Below are 20,389 nucleotides of genomic sequence, written 5' to 3'. Positions count from 1 at the left end.
TTGGGGATGCTTCCTTTGAGAAATTTGAGAAACTCTGGCTGCAAGGTCCAAATACCACTATAGACCAAAGTCCAAAATTAAGTTTGCTGTCGCTTCAACAATCAACATCCTGAGTGATACAACATTTGGCTGCTCTCTCTGAAAAACTGGAACAACTAAACATTACCCTCAGAAAATATCTACCACGAATTCTAAAGCATCAAGATTCACTGGCCCATCGATTGATCAGCAAGTACGTAATTAATAAACGTTGTGAAACGAGCAAACTGTCTGATAAAGTTATAAACTAAGATTGACCATGTTTGGTCAAGTGCTACGATTCGATTAATGTACATTGTACCCCGCCCTTTTCTTTTCTCGAAAATTCCGAGAACAATAAAGTTCCTTTTGATCTCTAAAAATTACTTTTCGTAACTTTAAAAATAATATACATATTTGTACAATATACTTGCTTAATTTAATTTAAGTTTACTCATCTAAAATATATAAGTCAGTTGTCAGTGCTCCTGCAAAATTTTCCACATGACGTCATGACGTGTCAATCGCACAAAAACACGAATTTGAACGTCCGAAAAATCGCAAAAATTAAAGGGAAAAAACTGTGAATAGTAATGAAAATTTCCACTTAGGGGTCGTTCACATATTACGTAATCACCGAGGGGGATTTCTAAATGATACCGCTAATGTAATTTCAACACAGAGAGGGAGGAGGATTATTAAATTAATTACCTAATACGTGAACGACCCTAAACAATGTAATCGATGTTGCATCAGTTCGAAAAACTAGACGAGTCGGCGGATTACTTCATCAGCCAGACCTCGGGATATAAATCTTAATGGTGCCGTCAAACTCTTAGTTTGCAGGAGTAAAATCTATCGGTCTCATTTCGGGAATTTTGAAGCGTTGTGTTTCTTGAAAATCGTGGCGATGTCTTTTCTTATCCTCTTGTCGGAAACTCCCACTGGAACACACTTTTCCAATTTCAGCGCCTGGGGAGTTCACCGTGTTATTGCTTATCAACTTCGATAAGTAAAATAAAATAAAACTTATTCGATTTTACCAATTTATATGATAAACTTTTAAGTTTTCAGAAGGAGCCACTCAAAATTGGGTCACAATTTTGACCCCCTTCTATCTCCTTCAACCTTCTTTCGCACAGTCAACAATTTCATTGAGGAATTACAAATTAGAAAACCCTGCCCAAAACTGAAACGACGGAGGTTAAAACACCTTCCCGGAGTCAGGTGAGGGTTTTTTTTTTTTTTTTTTTTAAGAGAGGCTGGGCCAAGATAGCCCACGAGAGGATAGCATTGAGATGCTCTGCCTACCTCTGGGGTGTGGCAACCTTGGGGAAGGTTGCCGGTGAAATCAGAGTGATTGGTGGAGGATGGTGTAAGATGATATATGAGTCAAAATGATACGCTTAAATGCCAGCTGGGTTTGGAAAAGTAGAACGAGACGAGACAGCATATGAGATAATACTTTAAGTCACCCCGGTCTGATCCAGCTCTTCCGGCACAATTAAGCGTTTGGTGCGGTTTGCGAAATTGACAATTGTGGTGATGTGTTGGTTGTCGAATATGTCATTGACAGAGAGGTAGTAGTCCTGGAAATATTGACCTCTAATTTGGGCAATAGCTGGACACTGTCCAAGGAAGTGTGAGACAGTTTCCTCTCCGTCGCCGCACATAGGACAAGCACTGGTGTTTGATTTGCAAATGGTGTGAAGGTGTTTGTTTAAGCCGCAGTGACCCGTGATGAGGTGAACTGCAGTTCTGTAATCTTGTCTGTTTTTGCTGAGTGTAGTGTTGAGGTTTTTGATGATTTTGGCATGCTTGTGGCCGAGTGTCAGTTTGGTGTGTCTGGAGGGTGAGGGTGTCATTTAAAGTTCAAAAAGTTAGTGATTTAACACAATTAGATCAGTCCAGCAGAGTTCTGCTCATGAATAATGTGAAGAATATGATAAATAATACAACCAGCATGCATCGCAGTCGATCGATCTAGCAGTCTAGCTGCAGAAGCGCGCGGCATGTACGTAAACCATGTTGAATCGCGGGACATTCAGCTCAAAATCTAATCAACGCGCTACATTAAATGTAGACCCTTGGGCTTCCAGAACAGTATTTCCTCCAGCTAGACTCAAGCCGACACAAGTAAACTGTAAAGCCTTACGTGTTATGCTTCTTTTAAAAGCAGAATACTCAAACGAACAGTTGGCTGCCGAACAATCGTCAATCAGTAAGAGGCATTTGTCTAAGAGGAAACAATCGTTATCTTACAAGCTTCATATTATAATTATTTATTCACCGCCTTATTAATACGAGCTGTTAAGTTTTAACCTTGAAAGTTACAAACTCTTCTTTTTAACCCCAAATAATATAGCTTATCGTAGCCGTCAAACAGATACTGAAAATGGTAAAATAATCTTGCGAAAATGACTACTAAACGTTGTCAATATTTATAAAGGAGCAGGCCAAAGTTTAGTTCCCACAGCAACACAGATGAAGTATAGTGGCCAGTGCAGCCTTCATTTGCCATTTAGCTCAGCATTGCTATGTTTCGTTTCTAAAAGTTTGTTAAAGTGTATTAGTAACCGTATTAATGTCTGGTTTTGCTTTATTTGCGTTGTTCGTCCTAGTAGGGTCTGTATCGGCCACCGAGGGGTATATCACACAGGATAAGAGCACTTACTTAACTCAGATAAAACTTTACCAAGTAACCACCTTAATGGATCGGTGACTGCAGGCCTCGTGAAAATAGGTTCAAAAGGGGATTTTGCTAACGAAATACGGAAACTTGGGGACGCTACCAAGAACAACCTCAACAAAATCGTGAACTTTACATCAACGAGTTTTCTACAGTACTACGTCCCATGTTGGCCCCTAAACAGGACGCCAGCATAGATGATAGATCCCCTGCATTCTGACACCCTGGGTGGACCTTACCGTGAGTTAGGGAAAACTGGTCAGACCCCAGTTCAGGGACTGTTTGTGTGTCAGGATCTGGAGGAGGAGGAGGAGGAGGAGGAACACTCGCTCACTCGAAGCTCCATTGAGCGTCTCCCTCAATTTTATCAAATTTATAAAACGCCAAATTATGAAACACATTTTATACCCATTACCTGTAAGTATAGATCATAATCCAGGTGGACACTTTTGACGAGTTTTGGAGTTGTTTCTGCTAGGACTTGTTTCAATTTATCGTGACTTCTGTCTCTTTTTGAGCACTGAGAACTACCCTGTGAAAATATCATAGTGTTATTTATTGGTTTCGCATGAGAATGTTCATCATATAGACAATAGACATCACCGTGTATTGAATGATGACAATTTAAAAGTATGAAGTTTATAAAGGAATGCGGGAATAATTGGACGTGTCTTGTGATTATTAACTATACCTTTGTCCTCATTAAACCTGTACTGTTCTTAACTTTTACAGGTTCACAGGAGGGAAGTTTTTCTGTTATAAATTTCTATTGTTTGTACGTCGACGTATTTGTATGTATTTGCACGTATCTGTACGTATAATTTGAATTTATTTGTACGTCAACGATTTATTAAACTCATTTATTATATCAATTCCAGAACGAATATTTTAAAGATGTTGACAAATATAAGGAACAAGTGGCGAGCACTTGCTAGATGTCTCATTTAACAATTAACAAACTTGTTTGTTAATCGTTAAATAAGACAAAAATAAACGTTTATTTTTGTTTTTTATTATCGTTAGAACGTGTTATTTTCCGGGTCTAAGGCTTGTTTTTAAAATTACATCTCCTCCCACAGCTTTTGAGAGACTGTTCGAAAATTTGGCATGCACAAACTAAAGATGATTGAGAAATTTTTTGAAATAGGTCTTTAAAATAGAAATTCTGCCAATTTTAACTAACTCTGACTTTCTATTGATGAGTACACTTAAATTGTCCGCATAAGAAATAATATAAGGTAGACTAATAATTGTAGCAGAACTAGAATTACCACATCTAAAAACATATTTTACGGATATTATTTTCAATAGTTGCAGGACTTATTTCTCCGATTTGTATTTATAAAGTAATGAAACAAAAGTAAAGAGTTTGAAAAAATGACATCATTGTGCTCCTAAACTCTCCTACTAAAGCGGGCTGAGCGTTCAAATTATATCATAAAACAACAAGCATGACAAAGTTTAGTTTAGTTCTACTCCTCCTTTACATGGCTAGTGTATTTTATTGTCACGTGACTTGAATTGAGACCGTGACGCTGTGCCTGGACAGGGCCTCCTCACTCCTGCATAACATTCCTCAAGTTTCATGGCAAAGTACTGTCGCTCACCATCATTACGTTATACATATTCTAAGTTTCGTGTTATCGTTGTAAGATATTACAATCCAACTTTAATTACTTTTGCTTCAAAAAAAAGAGTGGTTGTTGCAAGCAATGAGCATTAAAAGAGAGGTCACAAAATCAAATCATAGCAAGACAGCTTGGGTCTTTGAATTCAGCTTACTAGAAGTGATGAGTGGTTGCTATGTTACGATATCTCGTGAAAGAAGAGCTTTTAAATATACTCAAAAACGGCAGATAATATCACAAAACATAAAGTTTATTATTGAAGTCCATCAGCGGCGTAACGACCTATGCGTTGCCAAATAATCTAGAAATTGTATGGGCACTACATAAAAACAAAATTCATTGTAAGATTTACCCTGGATTCTGAGTAGAGCAGAGTTGCGTTACCGCAGTGATACGAGAGTCTGCGCGGGGGTGCACTCTTTGCACGTGTGTTGTTTCCTCTGCAATCCAGATCGTAAGATTTGAGGTCGAAGGAGGACCAGACGCTGATCATATCATCATCGTACACCTGCTCAGGAATTTGAACGATTTAAAGTAAAACCAACAGGTTTATAAGGACATTTTATTTTGTGATAAGTAGCGTCGCCAATAGTGAATTTGTTTTGACACATATATATTCGTTGATTTTATTGGTCGCTGCTGGAAGTTGTTGCGTCTGAACAATGAACATATATGTCTCACCTCCCCATTTAAGCCAATAGAACGTGAAGATGGCTCACTGGTTGTAGGCGTCAAGGTGAATGTTGGGTATGTTTGCTTGCCGCTTAATCGCACGTTAGTTTTACATATTGTTAAATACTGTAAACCATACGAAAGCTTATTATTTGACTTAAAGAAACTCAGGAACGCTGTTAAAATGTCCCCCATTTTTTCAGGGGATATTTTGCTTCAGGCTCAGCAAGGGTGGCCAACAAAATTAATTTACTTTTTTAATCTCTGAGAAGTGGCAAAAAGAGGGTACGGAGATATTAGAGAGTGAACAAAACGAGTAACTCCAGCTTGGTCTAATTCATCATATTAGTCGCTGGTGCAGGTGGCAAAGTTGGCTATTGTGGTAAAGAGTTGGTTATCGAGTGCAATATTCGATAACTTCACTTAAGTACCCCAGCACCCCAGGGGGTATTTCAAAGTCAATATGCAGTTTTAAAATCTAAATTATAACATTGTCTATCAAAGCCAGCGTGTTGTTTTATAAATGCATGACAAGTTCTTTAAATTTTACAAAAAGAAGAGTTTAACTTGCAAAGTGCGTGATAGACATGTCACACCGGCGGTTGTCACTTTAAGACAAAACATTAAAAATGTTTTCCTTTTCAGACTTAGAGAATCGGTAACTCGAGTTATTCCACAGCTAAATTTTTAAAAAGCTATTCAGTCCCAAGAATAATGGACATTGTTATGTGCCAATAAATAAACCATTCAGTATCAAAATATTGAATTCCAGCCCACATTGCAAGTGTTAAATACAGCAAGTGTTAAATACAATGAAATGACCATTTAATACCGTTTAACATTTAATTTAATATTTAATTTAACATTAATTTAACATTTAATTGGTGTTTTGAGTGCCCACAGAACAAAACAACTCATTTTCATATCTTTACTTTTTCCGTTAAAAACATCAGATTTTCTATACTCTTAAGTAACATCTCATGTTGCTTCTATTCGGCTTTACAAATGGCATTAACGTTGTTCAATTGTGGTGATATTTGGTCAAAATGCGGTTAAAGTTTGGTTAGACAACATCTAAACCATTGTGCTATGCTGCTGCAGATGAAATGGAAGAACTCTAATTTATGTCAAGCAACAAGCGACTTTCTGAGTCCTGCCGACCTGTTAATCTTCAAGATGCACGACAATCGACTGTTTGCTTGACGCATTGATGACGGTGTGTCATTATTATTCAGTCAACACTCAAATTAAGGTCGCCAGCAAGTCCCATCTTAATTTCAAATCGATTGCCTCATCAGTAAAATTATATGTTGCTCCCTGATTGGTTATTGGAAGAGGGCTGCGTAGGTGGGGCAAGCAGATAATTGACACCAATTGTTGTACTGACATTAAATTGAAACATATTTATTTAGGGCTCTGACGGATATTCTATAATTGTGTGACCATGACATGATTTAAATAAGTGACTGATAAAATTCATTAGATCTAAATTCAAAAGTTAAGGAAGTGTTATGTTATATTAATTGATTTGGTTATATTAATTAATTAATTATTGTAATAATAATTTAGGGATGAAATGTTACCTCAGCATTAGAATATTCAGATTGGGGCGATCTTTTCCAACTGGTTTCTGGTTTTCTGCACTCTGGAGCCACTATCTTTAAACCTGATAATGTATTTCATAAGTATAACACCAATTGAAGAAATATGAGGACTTGCTTAGCGAGATACCACAGCATTTGAAAGTTCTGCAAAAAATCGTATTTTCCATTTCAATTGAGTTACCCTATCTTGGTAACAACTTGGGAAATTAACAAGTTACATCTTAAATGAGAAATAGGTATTTTATTATCAGTGATCTCTGGTGCAAATTTTATCTGATATCACCATAATCATAAGGCTATATAATCGGATAATTTTACAGAACTACTAACTGGCAACTGAACTCACCAGGGCATATCTTGGTCTGGTCGTAACTCTTTGTCTTTATTTCAAGTCCAATGTTAGAATTATTGTTATTACGATGCACATGCACCTGGAGATTACGCCCCTAAAAAGATGGCAGGTTATAACAACATTTTACATAATATATCATACGTGTATGCAAATTTGAATGTAATTGTAAACAAAAATAGCCATTAAAAATTTAAATATTTTCTCCATGTCATGGCTGAGTAGCTATTAGTATAAATTAAGTTCACAATCTGTAATAATCAAACCTCTTTGATAGGCTCCCCTCTGACAGTATTATTATGATTGTGAGAAGTGTGTTGGTTGTTGGATCTGACTGTAGTGTTGGTGTTATTTGAGGAACACCATGCTAGACGCGGAGCGGGGATATTACAATTATATGTTGAAGGCGATCCTGAAAATTACATCATGAGGGGAAGAGTAAAATTCAGCAAAGGCCAATAAGCATGAATAATCAACTGTTTTCCTTGTTTGCTGAACTAATACTTCTGAATGTATTAGCATCCATTTTCCTGTCAGGCGATTAATTAATTCCAAACTACGATTTTAAACCAATCTAAAATTAAACCATCTTGTAGTGCTACTCACTCTTAATTGATGTTCTGGGGATTTTTGCTGCAACAAGCTTTCTGTAGATGTTAGCTTTTCCGGAATTAGGATACACGGAACACATTTGAGACAACCAAGTCACATTTCATTGACGCTGGCAATGTCATTATTAGATTTTTAAATTTGAAAATGAGTAAAAACGAACAAACAGTGTATAAACTTAAAAGTACTACGAGCAGCAATAGCAGCAAATCTGGGGAAACTTGGTGGACATTGACTTTTTTTCACACAATTTGAGTATGTTGACTTCAACATTATGTTGCAGCTCATTGTGGTTAATCTCAATGTTGGAGTGATGTTTTTCTGGTGCACAAAACACTGCAGTACGGTCATGTTGAATAATTGTGGTTAATGGGTCATCTATGTGGCCACTATGGTGGTTAAAATACCAGTTTTAGGGTTAACCACCATTTTGAGATATGATATTATGAACTGAGTAGTCATTATATTGAGATCATATCATGGTGCAACTATCACAAAAGTTTTCAAACCTCATTGGGGGCATTTTGTGGTCCTAATGGTGGTTAAATTGAAGATGAACGGTGAGCTATAAATATTGCTCTGATTATAGATGTATAGTGTTGGTTGTTCATTTGTGCATGGATGATAAATTTTTATCACAAATGTGCAATTTAATAGTATGGTTGATTTGAGGTGGTTAATATTCGTGAAAAGTGCTAAAAAGATGGTTAAAATGTCAAAATTTATTGTTAACCACCAATCAAAACATTATTAATGATTTTAGTCAACATTTTATGGTCAACAAAGGACATTTGAAGGGTCTTGATAAAATTTATCAAGAAATGTTGTCATAAAAGTGGTTAAAAGGGCTATATTACTTGCTAGGCTGTTGAACAAGGCATCTATTAAAGTGAAAATTAACCACAATATGAACTTCAGATAATGGTTTGCTATCCAAATGAGTGTATATTTGTTTGCAAATGCATAATTGACCCCAAGTTCATGCATTCCGATCAATGTGCAGCTAAGGTGGTTAAAATGTCTCGAAAATACCCTATATTTGCACTAATTAACCATTTTTAGAGCACATATTAGCTTTGTAAAGCTATAGCTGGCCATGCTACATTATCTAGATATAACTTCCTGCTCATTTATATGACCAGAAACATTGCTGAGTCCTGTGTTGCGTCCATCATGGTTAATAAAGGTCTAAAATTGACCAAAATCAGTGTTTTTGGTCGTTTTAACCGCCATACGGCCACACATTTTGTTGCATTATCTTTAATATCACTTATTATCCTTCAGCTATCTCTCATAATCAAATATCAAAACAAAATAAGACACCAAAAGGTCAGATGTTGCTGAACAATGGTTAATTTGTGATGGCTTCTGTTGACCGAAGGTCCAAAATCAACATGTTTTAACCACATTATGGCCACATGTAAGGTTTTGTGGTATTGGGACCATAGCCAAAAGTTTTGGGCACCTGGATGGTGTCTTCTGCTTTTGGAATTATGGTGATAACTCAATGCTGTGCAATTCCAGGTGGTTAAGTACGCGCGCGCGCGCACGCGTACACTTTTGGGGTTTATTTGATATACCACAGTTGGTGGTTAACCGTTTTACATTAGACCTTCACTAAAAGTATTGGGCACTCTAGTGGTGACATAATATATAAATAAATTAAGCATAAACTAAATATGTTGGCCTACAGATGGTTAAGTACGCGCGCGCGTGCGCACGCGTACACTGTAACATAAACACATATAAACCACTCCACAGACCATTAACCTTTTTAATTTCTTTCTTCAACTATGTGTCAATGAACCGTTTTTGTTCAATAATGACCATCAATTTTAACTGTAACACTCATATCTTCAGTGTAGTAAGGGTTTGAGTGTTAGAAGTACAAAAAAATGTCCACTAACAAATCAGTCATATTTCGACTACTTAACCACCTAACTCAGCACCAAAATGTTCTGGGATTTATTTCGTTGCACTATCATGAAGCTATGACATTTTTGGACCTATGTAAATATTCAGATAACTAGAATTCATGATTTGTGATTTTTAAGGGGTAGTCAAATGCTTCAAAGTGGTGTATTTCAAAGTTTCCCCAGATTTGCTGCTATTGCTGCGTTGTAAAACCTTGTTTATTATAAATAATAGTGAATTTAAACGTGAAAGCATTTTCATTCTGGGATAGATTCACACCTCACACTAGATGCACAAAACAACACAAAAAACTATACTGTAATGAGACGTAGGTCCTAAAGTGGTTCAAATCCTGTAAATTCTCCTTGGTTGACTAATCCAAGTCATCTGGAAACCATGATTGAGGGTTTAGTAAGTAGCTCCCCTTTGTCTTGAAGCCGAGGGCAAAAAAAGTGTGAAACACATCTTCTTATTCTTAAGTCAAATGATACAAATAATTTCCAACTTTAAAAAAAAAACCTTTCCCACTAACATTAAGTCAGCTAAATTGATTTCAACAGAACTGTTGATAATTTAACTTTATAGGCTTTATTATGGTGGTATAGTGTTTTGGAGGTAACAATTGTTGCGCGATGCACTGCTGGGCAACGCCTCGCATCCAGTAATGCATCTTGCAACCACTTCATTAGATCAGCGAGATGCACCACTGGACCAAGCCGAGCTGCGAATGATTGACGTCGTCAAACAGGGCAAACAAAGTTAACGAGTAATTTTACAATTTATTTAAGCTACACAATCCAGATCTGAAGAAGTGTAATACTAAGGATACAGTGGACATTAAATAGCTGAAGTCAAACAAACGGTGCAACTAATGGAAAAAATTAGATGAAGTCTGCTGTCAGAAACAAGTACAAAAATGTGACTTGATCTACTTGTTATCTATACAAGTGTGACTTCTCTATGCTGCTTTAACTCTGTGCTTCTAACTAGAAACGAGTAAGCTAACTAAACTCAATAATGGCTAGAGTCTGCTGGAGATGAATGTAATGTACAATAAGAGGTAGCATAAACAGAATCTGGACTATTACTCAATTGTGTCAAAAGTAGCAAGTTATTATTATATAGTCAAACGTTCTAAACCTATAGTCGTAACATTAACAAGTTACTTTGACAAAAGTAAGACCAAAACACTCACTAAACAGACACAAATATTTTGGACACGACCCGACAATCATAAAGAGTAGTAACCATAATAAAGTTCACATAGCCATGTGTCTACGCGTACTGCATAGCTACTGCACAAGCGAGAGGGCTCTGGTTAGAGCAAATAATAAAGTATGAAAAAGAAATTCTGCAGTAGGGCGTAGCGCTCGATTTTACTGATACATTTCCAGAGTTATCATTTTACGTTCATAACATATAATCTACCTAGACGCGCGCCGAATTGAACTCGTCAATAGTTTTGTTGATGGTCTCGTCAATATTTTGTATTTGGAACAAATATTTATGAGTATCGACTTCACATAGCCAAAGCGGGCATGCGCTCAGCGCTACTGCAAGTGCTCGAGGTCTCTGGTTAGAGTAAAGTATTGACGAATGTTACTCGCCTAAATTTCTTCGAAGTAGCGCACGCCGCTCGCGCTTTCTTCTCTCTTCGATCGAAGTAGCGCGCGCCGGTCCAGACCAGTAACAATGGTCAAAGCAATTTATCAACTAGTAAATTAAGCAGCTCCGTAAAATATAATTATTTAACAATACAATAATTACAATAATTACAATAATTACAATAATTACAATAATTACAATAATTACAATAATTACAATAATTACAATAATTACAATAATTACAATAATTACAATAATTACAATAATTACAATAATTACAATAATTACAATAATTACAATAATTACAATAATTACAATAATTACAATAATTACAATAATTACAATAATTACAATAATTACAATAATTACAATAATTACAATAATTACAATAATTACAATAATTACAATAATTACAATAATTACAATAATTACAATAATTACAATAATTACAATAATTACAATAATTACAATAATTACAATAATTACAATAATTACAATAATTACAATAATTACAATAATTACAATAATTACAATAATTACAATAATTACAATAATTACAATAATTACAATAATTACAATAATTACCGGTCAGTGATTTGCCAGAGTGATGAATTATAAATAATTTAATTTGGTATTTGGACTAATTTTGAATATTAAAACATGCCATGCCAATATGATTATAAAAATAATTTACAAACTATAAATTTAATTCATTAATGATTGAGTTTAATAAATAAAAGTAAGCTGTTGTTTTATAATTTATAACATACAATGTTGTAGCGCGATGCACTACTGGGTCGCGCTGCGTATCAAATAATTCTTCACGCAACCACCTTCGCGGTAGATCGGCGAAATGCACCACTGTGCCTCACCGAGCTGCGAAGGATTCATGGCATTGTGAATCAACATACAATGCAATATAACTTATTAACTTAATTGGTATTAACAACAATTTATTTCGTGGCGGCCCCCTTCTAAAATTTCGTAAAAGGTATGCAATTGCAATACAACGTGAACTGTATAGTATTATATTAGCAGGCTAAACCAGTATGGTACACAATATAGTTTTGCGCGCGGCGCTCGCGCTTATTATATTGATCCGGAATTTCGTTTAGTAACATTTCAGTTATTTTGGTTTGTTGTAATATATTTATCATTTATTTATATTTTCCAAACAATCTATGACCAAAATTAAAATGTGCATCCGCATAATCTAATAATTAAAATTAAAATTGCTAGAAGATTGCTCCCCGACCGAAATATTGAAAATTATAAATCAGTTTGAAAACGGCAAAGCTAGTGACATTCCAATAAGTGTAATAAAAAAGTCATCTCATATAATTGCACCGGTCTTATCAAATTACATCAATATCCTTATGGCCGAAGGTATATTTCCAGATGTCCTGAAAACTGGTAAGATAACACCTGTATATAAGAAAGGTAACCCTGAAGAAATTGAGAACTACCGTCCTATATCCACACTGTCTGTCTTCGGTAAAATCTTCGAAAAGCTCATTTACTCAAGAATATACGGATTTGTTAGCTCTCAAGGAGCCATATCGGAGACACAGTTTGGATTTAGGCAATCCCATTCTACATCTCATGCAGTCAATTACTCTGTAGATTTAATTACAAAATCTCTTAAACTCAAGAATCATGTTCTAGGAATATTCATTGACTTAAGCAAAGCTTTTGACACTATCGACCATTCAACACTACTTATAAAATTAGAGGGCTGTGGAATTAGAGGAGTAGCAAATAACCTTATAAAAAGCTACTTAACAAATAGACTACAATACACCGAAGTTGTGGGAGAAAAATCAGACACCCTATCTATTCAATTTGGTGTCCCGCAGGGTTCAATACTTGGACCTCTCCTATTTCTCCTCTACATGAACGACATCTCAAACAGTTCTAAACTAGGATCATTTGTTACATTTGCTGATGATACCAATATATTTGTTGTAGGAAAAACAAAACGTGAGGCCTATGAACGTGGAAATAAGCTTCTTTCATCATTGCAGTCTTACATGCGAGCAAATAAGTTACATATAAATATGTCCAAGTGCTGCTACATACACTTCAAGCCTCCCATGAAAGGTTCTAAGTCAGAGACTCTATCAGATGATGAAGTAGGACTTACTATAGACAACTTTCCGATAAAAAAAGTTTCATCCACTAAATTCCTTGGAGTTATAATTGATGAAAACCTTTCATGGGAAGAACACATTAAAGCCCTTAAGCGAAATCTAAATCATTCCACTTCCACCTTATGTCGACTTCGCTGCTCCCTTCCAGAATTTCTACATCAACAACTATACTATACTTTGTTTGAATCCCATCTCTCTTACTGTATATCTGTCTGGGGTGGGGCAGCGAAGCATCGTATAAGCTCTCTGTTTACCGCCCAGAAGTACTGTCTTAGGGTTATGTTCGGTGATAGGGAGGCTTACCTTGATAAGTTTAAGACCTGTGCACGTACCAGACCAATAGGGCACCAAAGACTTAACAACAAGTTTTTCATAAAAGAACATACTAAACCGCTATTCAAACATAATAATATCCTAGCTATCCAAAATCTCTATACATACCACTGTTACCTCGAGCTCTACAAGATAATGAAATTTCGTGCTCCAATATCCTTACATGAAGGCTACACATGCTCGACAAGGAAGCCGACCCTACTTATTTGTCAGGCTGACCCACCTGATAACCATAATACAAGATCAACCAAAATTTTTAACATGATTACTCCAAAAATTAGAATGGATGACTTTACCATGAGTGTGATGTGTTTGCGGGGAAAGCTTAAACGTGCACTATTAAATAATCAACACAGCCACGCCCCGCTTGATTGGACAATCAAAGATTTTGACTGCAACAATATTGTCTTCGAAAGATCACTACTTGCTGGTCACACACATGTCAGCGAAATTCCCCTAGTCTAGTGTTTTCCAAGTCTTGTTCTGTGAGAAAAGTATGTGTGAGAAAGTCTTTAATAAAATAAAATGAATGTATATTTTTGAATTTTTAACATTTAATTTGATAATGCAGTATAAAGAAATTTTTAATTAGCACTGTATAGTTTAAGATATTTATATTAGCTTATTATAACCATTGATACAACGAACATAATTTTTCAACAGCTCTCCAATATCCATCTTAAAGTTGCATCTTATATCCTCAAACTACACAATTTAAACTTAGGCATATATATAGTGTAGACTTTCTGTCACTACAAGACTGTAACCCATAGTAACAAACACAAACAGAACCCCTAACGTCTGCTAACAATTTTCTTCTGATCCTCATATGAGCCCTGTCTCTAAAAACTCAACTGAACTAGCGTTTTGGTGTGTGCAAAAGCTTTCAGGCAAGCACATTCCCTGCCCCGTTAGTTGCCTGTCCCTTCAAAATCAAACTAACAGTCAAGGACAAAAAGTCATACACCAAATGAGCATTATATTTTTATAAATTGTTTTACATCTCTTTACTCTGTAAAATGTGCTAAAAATTAAATTTCTTGTTTCATTGAAAAATTTCTTGTTTCATTGGTTCAGCGAGCTTGAATTATGAATTAGTTAATATGTATAATAATTAAAATTATTATTTGAAATTATCAAATGAGCTAATTGTGGAAATTACATTTTCAATTTTACTTGAAAACATTTTAAATTAAAAAGAAAATTGAAATTATATATAAAATATGGACAACTACTAAAAAAGAAGCGTTTTATTTAAAGTAGGTGGCAAATATAAATTAAAAATCAAACTTGTCGGAATGTCAGATAGGTCTCAAATTAGAGTTAATGTTTTTTGGCATTTTTATTTGAAAATTCAATTAATCATTATATATATGAATCAAGCGTTACATTTCAGCCATGCAAAATTACAATGACATATTTTGATTACTAAATGATAAATGGTACTGCAATATAAGTTGCTTAATGTTTGGCCGGATGACAACTAACGAGAAAAATAAACTTGATTATATAATAATTAATTCGGCTGAACCAACACATAGCAAGAGCCACATTAACGTTGGGGCCGTCTACCAAATTTGAATGACAAACATTAACAAGAAATCAAACATATCATAAATAATTATAAGGATTTTGTTCATTACAATTCCGTCAGAACTGATAAAGAAAAAAGAAAAGGACAAGCAGATAGGAAATTGGACGGACAGAATTGTAACCAACAAAAACAAATTTCTGAGACTCATAAGACTGATGAGCTAATCTGGCCAGACTGTATCGGCAGCCCAGAGGTACTTGATTTTAAAACTAATTACAACACTACAAATCTATTACATTTATTGAGGTATGAGATATGATAGACGAGCGTAAGTGTTGACGTGCAAAGGACTGCTGTGAGTGTACTTGAAGATTACTCATCCTCCTCCTTCTCATCAAAACTATTCTCATCAAAACTACTATCTGGACTGAAGGTATTGTGTTTACAGTGTTTATTGTGCTTCTGAACATTGAACTCTTGATAATATAACTATGTCAAATAATCAGAGCTCAGACATTAGTCTCCACTTTTGTGAGCGCCCTTTAGAACATTTGAACTTTTCATTCCAGTCTGAAAAATCAGAGAACTGTAACAATTGTCTGTCAAAAGACATCAAGATTGACTTTTTAGAAAAAAAGTTGTCTTTATTGAATGAAATTATCAGAACTAGTGATCTCATTGCTCAGTACAATGATAGTCTCATATCAGATCAAACTCAAATACAAGAACAGAGTTTTAAGTGTGAAAATTTGCTGCCGAACTTATCAGAGGAGATTGAATGTGAGATCATAACCATTACCCCTCAGTCACACGTTGTTATCAATCAAGTAGAAGCGTTTGATGTAGATGACATTGTTGTGGAAGATGTTGTATCGGACAGTTTGTTTGTTGACAACGATGTCGTGGACAAGGTTGTTCCACAGGAGGTTGTTGGAAACGAGATTGTTATCAGTGAGATTGTTGTTAACGAGGTTATGGCAGACGAGGATGATGTGTCTGATCTCCCTGTATCTACTGCTACTGGTGAATCACGGATCAACACCCCTAAGCCCAGAGACAAATATCCAAACTTGGTCCCTGCCCCTGTCTACGATCCTATAACACCGGGGCCAATGAATATATCTGTAACTTGTTCCCCATCACCAGTGAAACCAGTTACCCTACTAGATGATGGTCCATTCTCTAAATTTTCACTTGATCTATTAATGGAAGAACTTGAGTTCAGTCACGGCTTTAAAAACAGGAAATCGGTTTATTTTGGTGACTTTCCCTATGAGTATTCAGGTGCAACACATGACCCAAAAAGTGTACACAATGATTCCTACCTTGCTAAACTCAGCTCCTACATTAATGTGATATTACCCAATTTCAGACACAATAGTATTCTCGTCAATCTATATGAAACTGGAGCAGAGTTCATGCCAGCTCATAGCGATTCTGAATCATGTATTGTAGAACACTCTGATATTGTAACCATTTCACTTGGTGCGACGAGAACACTGCAAATTAGATCAAACGGCAGCAATGAAGTTGTGGGCTCTGTGCAGCTTCAGCATGGAGATGTCTTCATCATGTCCAAATTGTCTCAGGCTGACTTTCAACATGAGATACTGCCAGACGAAATGTGTGATGAACCCCGGATCAGCATCACCCTAAGACTGATGAAGCCCCCTAGGATCACTCAGTCAACTGAGTTTGGTCTGCGTTCACCGCCCCCACCCATCCCTCATTCAGGACACAAACTGACAGACTCTTCTTCACCTGCACTCTCAGTTTGCAAACAGCCAGCCAAAGCTTCACAAAAGTCTGTCCTATTCATAAGCAGCTCTATGTTAAGGTTTCTTGATGCGGACAAGTTATCATCGTCCACTGTTAGTGCTAGTAAACTGTTTTATCCTGGGGCTGATGCCAAAGTAATGTTAAATAAACTAAAAACTGACCTACACTCCGTTCCATCCCCATCTATTATTTATATTATGACAGGAACTAATAATGTGAACACAGTCTATTTTGGCTCAAAGTCACTGAAGGATGCAGCGGGTGACATTAGTAATCTCTTAAATTATCTCAAGTCAGTGTATCCGAATGCAACAATTAATGTTCTCAATATTCTTCCCAGGAGTACAAAAGGCCGCAATGATGTTGTGGCAGAGCTGAATAAGGTTATTAAGGATATGTGTAGCAAAGATTCTTGTTTTAATTACATTAGCACCCATAATTTATTTAACTATAATAGAAGTGGATTCAGGAAAGAATTTTATTTTGCCAGACCATCTGCAAAAATATCTGATAACTGTCACCTCAATACAAGCGGTGTTATTCGACTTGCTAAATTTCTGAAGTATTGGGCCCATAAGCAAGTTTGAATTTTCAGAAAGATTGTTAACATTTATTTCATCTAGATTCTAGATAAGGGATAATTACACATTGTTCCTCATGTTTATTGAAGTTTTAGAAAGTTTTGTTATTATCTCATACAAATTTGCCAGTTCTGCAATTTATCTTATTCTGACAAGTTTATAGCAGCATAAATTGGAAAAATTTTCATGCTCTCACAGCAGTTCTTGCATTAACCCGTGCATTAGTAAAATCACAGTTTCATACCATGCCAAAAAGCTTGCAGTGGGACATTGCAACATGCAGGGAGGACTAACAGGTATGCCAAAATGTCTTGAAATCCAAGATCTAATCTGGAAAGAGAAATTAGATGTTTTATGCCTGAATGAAACAAATCTTAAGTCGGATATTGACTCAGCCAGTCTAAACCTACCCAAGAATTTTACTTTTATCCGCAAAGACCGTCCTAACGACAATGGTCATGGGGGATGTGGCATTCTCATCAGTGAGCACATAAAGTTTAAAATGATTCAACTAAACTTAGTTTTGCAATATGACCAAATCGAGGCTATTTGGATCCATCTTACAGATTGCAATATTTTCATCTGCTGTTTCTACAGATCTGAGTTGTTTAGTCCTCTTGACAAATTTTTAGATTATATGACAGACTGCATGATGAGTATAGGAAGTAAGAATGTTATTTGGCTGGGTGATGTAAATGTAGACCAAAACAACATCAGCAGTATGAACTATAAGAAATTAGACATTACAATGAAAATGTTTGGAATGGTACAGGTAGTTCAGGATATTACCCGCATTGCTAAACTAGGAAACAGAATCACAAAGACCACAATCGATGTTGTCATAACAAACACTTACTCCAAGTTTCTTGACTGCAAAGTCCTTGATGATTGTATAGGAGATCATCAGGTCGTAAAGTTCATTGTCGATTTCAATGTGCATAAGGCCTCAAAATTCAAGAAGTTACTAATAAGAGATCACAGCAAAATGAATGTTACGGCTCTTAAAGAATTTTTGGAAACCTGTGATTATAGACCAATAATAGATTCAACTAGTCTGAATGATGCAGTTGATGGTTTAAACGAACATATTGATCACTACTATGATCACTTCTGTCCAATTAAACAAATTAAGTGCCATAGTGATTACATCCATAAGCCATCTCCAGAATTTTTAGAAAGTAAGAAATTGAAAGGGAAACTTTACCGTAAATTTTTAACACACAACAAGAACAGACGTATACATCCAAATGGTCTTATACACTGTAATAAATGTGACTCATTATGGATGGCATATAAACGGCAGAGAAACTATTCAACCTATTTGTCTAGAATTAATAGGAAGACTAACTTAGCAACAGAACTGAAAGCCAAGTGTGCCATGAATGATCTAAAGGGTGTATGGAAAACGATAAAGACAGCATCAAATCTGCCTGTTAAAGCTAACAATATCAATAACAATCTTGATGCTGAAACCACCAATAAATATTTTGCTGAAATAGGTCCAAAGATCCAAGCAGAAGTGCAGCTGGAAAATGAAAATGAATTTCTATCTTATCTACAAAATGAGCAGATTGACAACGAGACCAGCTTGAATAGCTTTACTGAAATAACTGAGTCCAATATCTTAGACTATGTGGCAAGTATCCCTTGTAGCAAATCCACTAATGATCATATACCATTGAGAGTGTTTAGACAAATTTTACCTGCATTTATTGCTCCATTAACACATCTTGTAAATTTGAGTTTATCCAGTGGCATCATGCCAAACAGCTGCAAGGTTGCAAAAGTCACCCCAATCCATAAGGATGGTGATACTGAGAATCCTAGTAATTATCGACCAATCTCAATTTTACCGATTCTTGGAAAGTGCATCGAATTTTGTGTGAACTCCCAACTGACTCAATATCTTGATGAAAAGGGAATACTTTCAGAGCATCAATATGGTTTCCGTAAAGATCACTCTACAACTTATCTCATGTTAGATCTGTTTGATCGTATATTTACTGCTAAGAACAGTGCCAAGCATCCTGCAATTATCTTCCTGGACATCAGAAAGGCATTTGATACTGTTAACCATGATATTCTCATTCAAAAGCTGAAGCATTATGGAATAAAAGATACTGCATTGAGCTGGTTTAGGAGCTTCCTCACAGATAGATTACAGCAAACTAGAGTTGGGAGTAGGATAAGCAGTTTACATTCATTGAACTCTGGAGTGCCTCAAGGAAGTATATTAGGACCAATTCTATTCGGCATTTTTATCAATGACCTGCCTAATGCATGCCTATTTTCTAAACCTTATCTATTTGCTGATGACGGTGCATTATATTTTGACAATATATCTAGAGGAAACTATGGTAACATCAAACAAGAGTTGAAATTAGTTATCAGATGGCTTCAGGCTAATAAACTATCCCTGAATAATGAAAAGACAAAACTAATGATCCTTGACTCTAAGCCTAACCTTGATGCCATCCTTGTTGAAATTTGTGATGACCTTACTTTGGTAATCTGTGAAACTAAATCCCATAAGTACCTTGGACTTATAGTTGACAGCAGATTGACATTTAATGAACATATTGATAACATTAAGAAAAAGATATCCAAAAGAATTGGTGCTATGTATAGATCAAAAAAACTTCTCCCTCTTAAGTTCAGGAAGATGTTTGCTAATGCACTTATGTTGCCACATTTTGACTACTTAGACACCATCTGGTCAAGAACATATAAAAAACGACTAGGAGAGTTAGATATCATGTACAAAAAGGTTGCTAAAATAGCCCTAGATGTAAACATCAGAGAGAGGTCGGTTAATGTATACAAAAATATGGGATGGCTTCCTCTCCATTTGAGACGACAGGTTCATCTTAGCTCATATATGTACCGTATAATCAATGAAACATGTCCAAAGCATTTTATCGGGA

At 35.7% G+C, this 20,389-nt stretch overlaps 2 protein-coding genes across 2 annotated transcripts in view; one reads left to right on the top strand and one right to left on the bottom strand.

The window, feature by feature from the left end:
* Positions 1-392: 392 nt before the first annotated feature.
* Positions 393-7,710, bottom strand: LOC134821906 (uncharacterized). The gene is made up of 7 exons (XM_063832730.1): positions 7,567-7,710; positions 7,227-7,372; positions 6,958-7,057; positions 6,591-6,673; positions 4,688-4,843; positions 3,123-3,239; positions 393-990 (listed from the first exon to the last, which is right to left on the bottom strand). Exons 1-7 carry the CDS (start codon positions 7,649-7,651, stop codon positions 883-885), a joined length of 795 nt encoding a protein of 264 aa, XP_063688800.1. The 5' UTR covers positions 7,652-7,710; the 3' UTR covers positions 393-882.
* A 7,671-nt stretch (positions 7,711-15,381) lies between these two features.
* Positions 15,382-20,389, top strand: part of LOC134822444 (serine/threonine-protein kinase SIK3-like) — a 53,420-nt gene continuing 48,412 nt past the window's right edge. The window contains exon 1 of the mRNA XM_063833534.1: positions 15,382-15,411. The gene's annotated coding sequence lies outside the window, so the exon portion shown is untranslated. The remainder of the gene's footprint in view (positions 15,412-20,389) is intronic.

Source organism: Bolinopsis microptera, chromosome 10, assembly GCF_026151205.1.
Source record: "Bolinopsis microptera isolate Bmic1 chromosome 10, MBARI_Bmic_1.0, whole genome shotgun sequence".
Lineage (NCBI taxonomy): Eukaryota > Metazoa > Ctenophora > Tentaculata > Lobata > Bolinopsidae > Bolinopsis > Bolinopsis microptera.
This window is presented reverse-complemented; position numbering and strand designations above follow the sequence as displayed.

Excerpts from the sequence above, each read along its gene's own strand:
- LOC134821906 (XM_063832730.1), bottom strand. The coding sequence starts at position 7,651 with ATGTGTTCCGTGTATCCTAATTCCGGAAAAGCTAACATCTACAGAAAG. Across the intron at positions 7,058-7,226 it reads GAGGGGAGCCTATCAAAGAG|GGGCGTAATCTCCAGGTGCA; the intron begins GTTTGATTATTA and ends CCATCTTTTTAG. Across the intron at positions 4,844-6,590 it reads CTGAATATTCTAATGCTGAG|GTGTACGATGATGATATGAT; the intron begins GTAACATTTCAT and ends ATTCCTGAGCAG.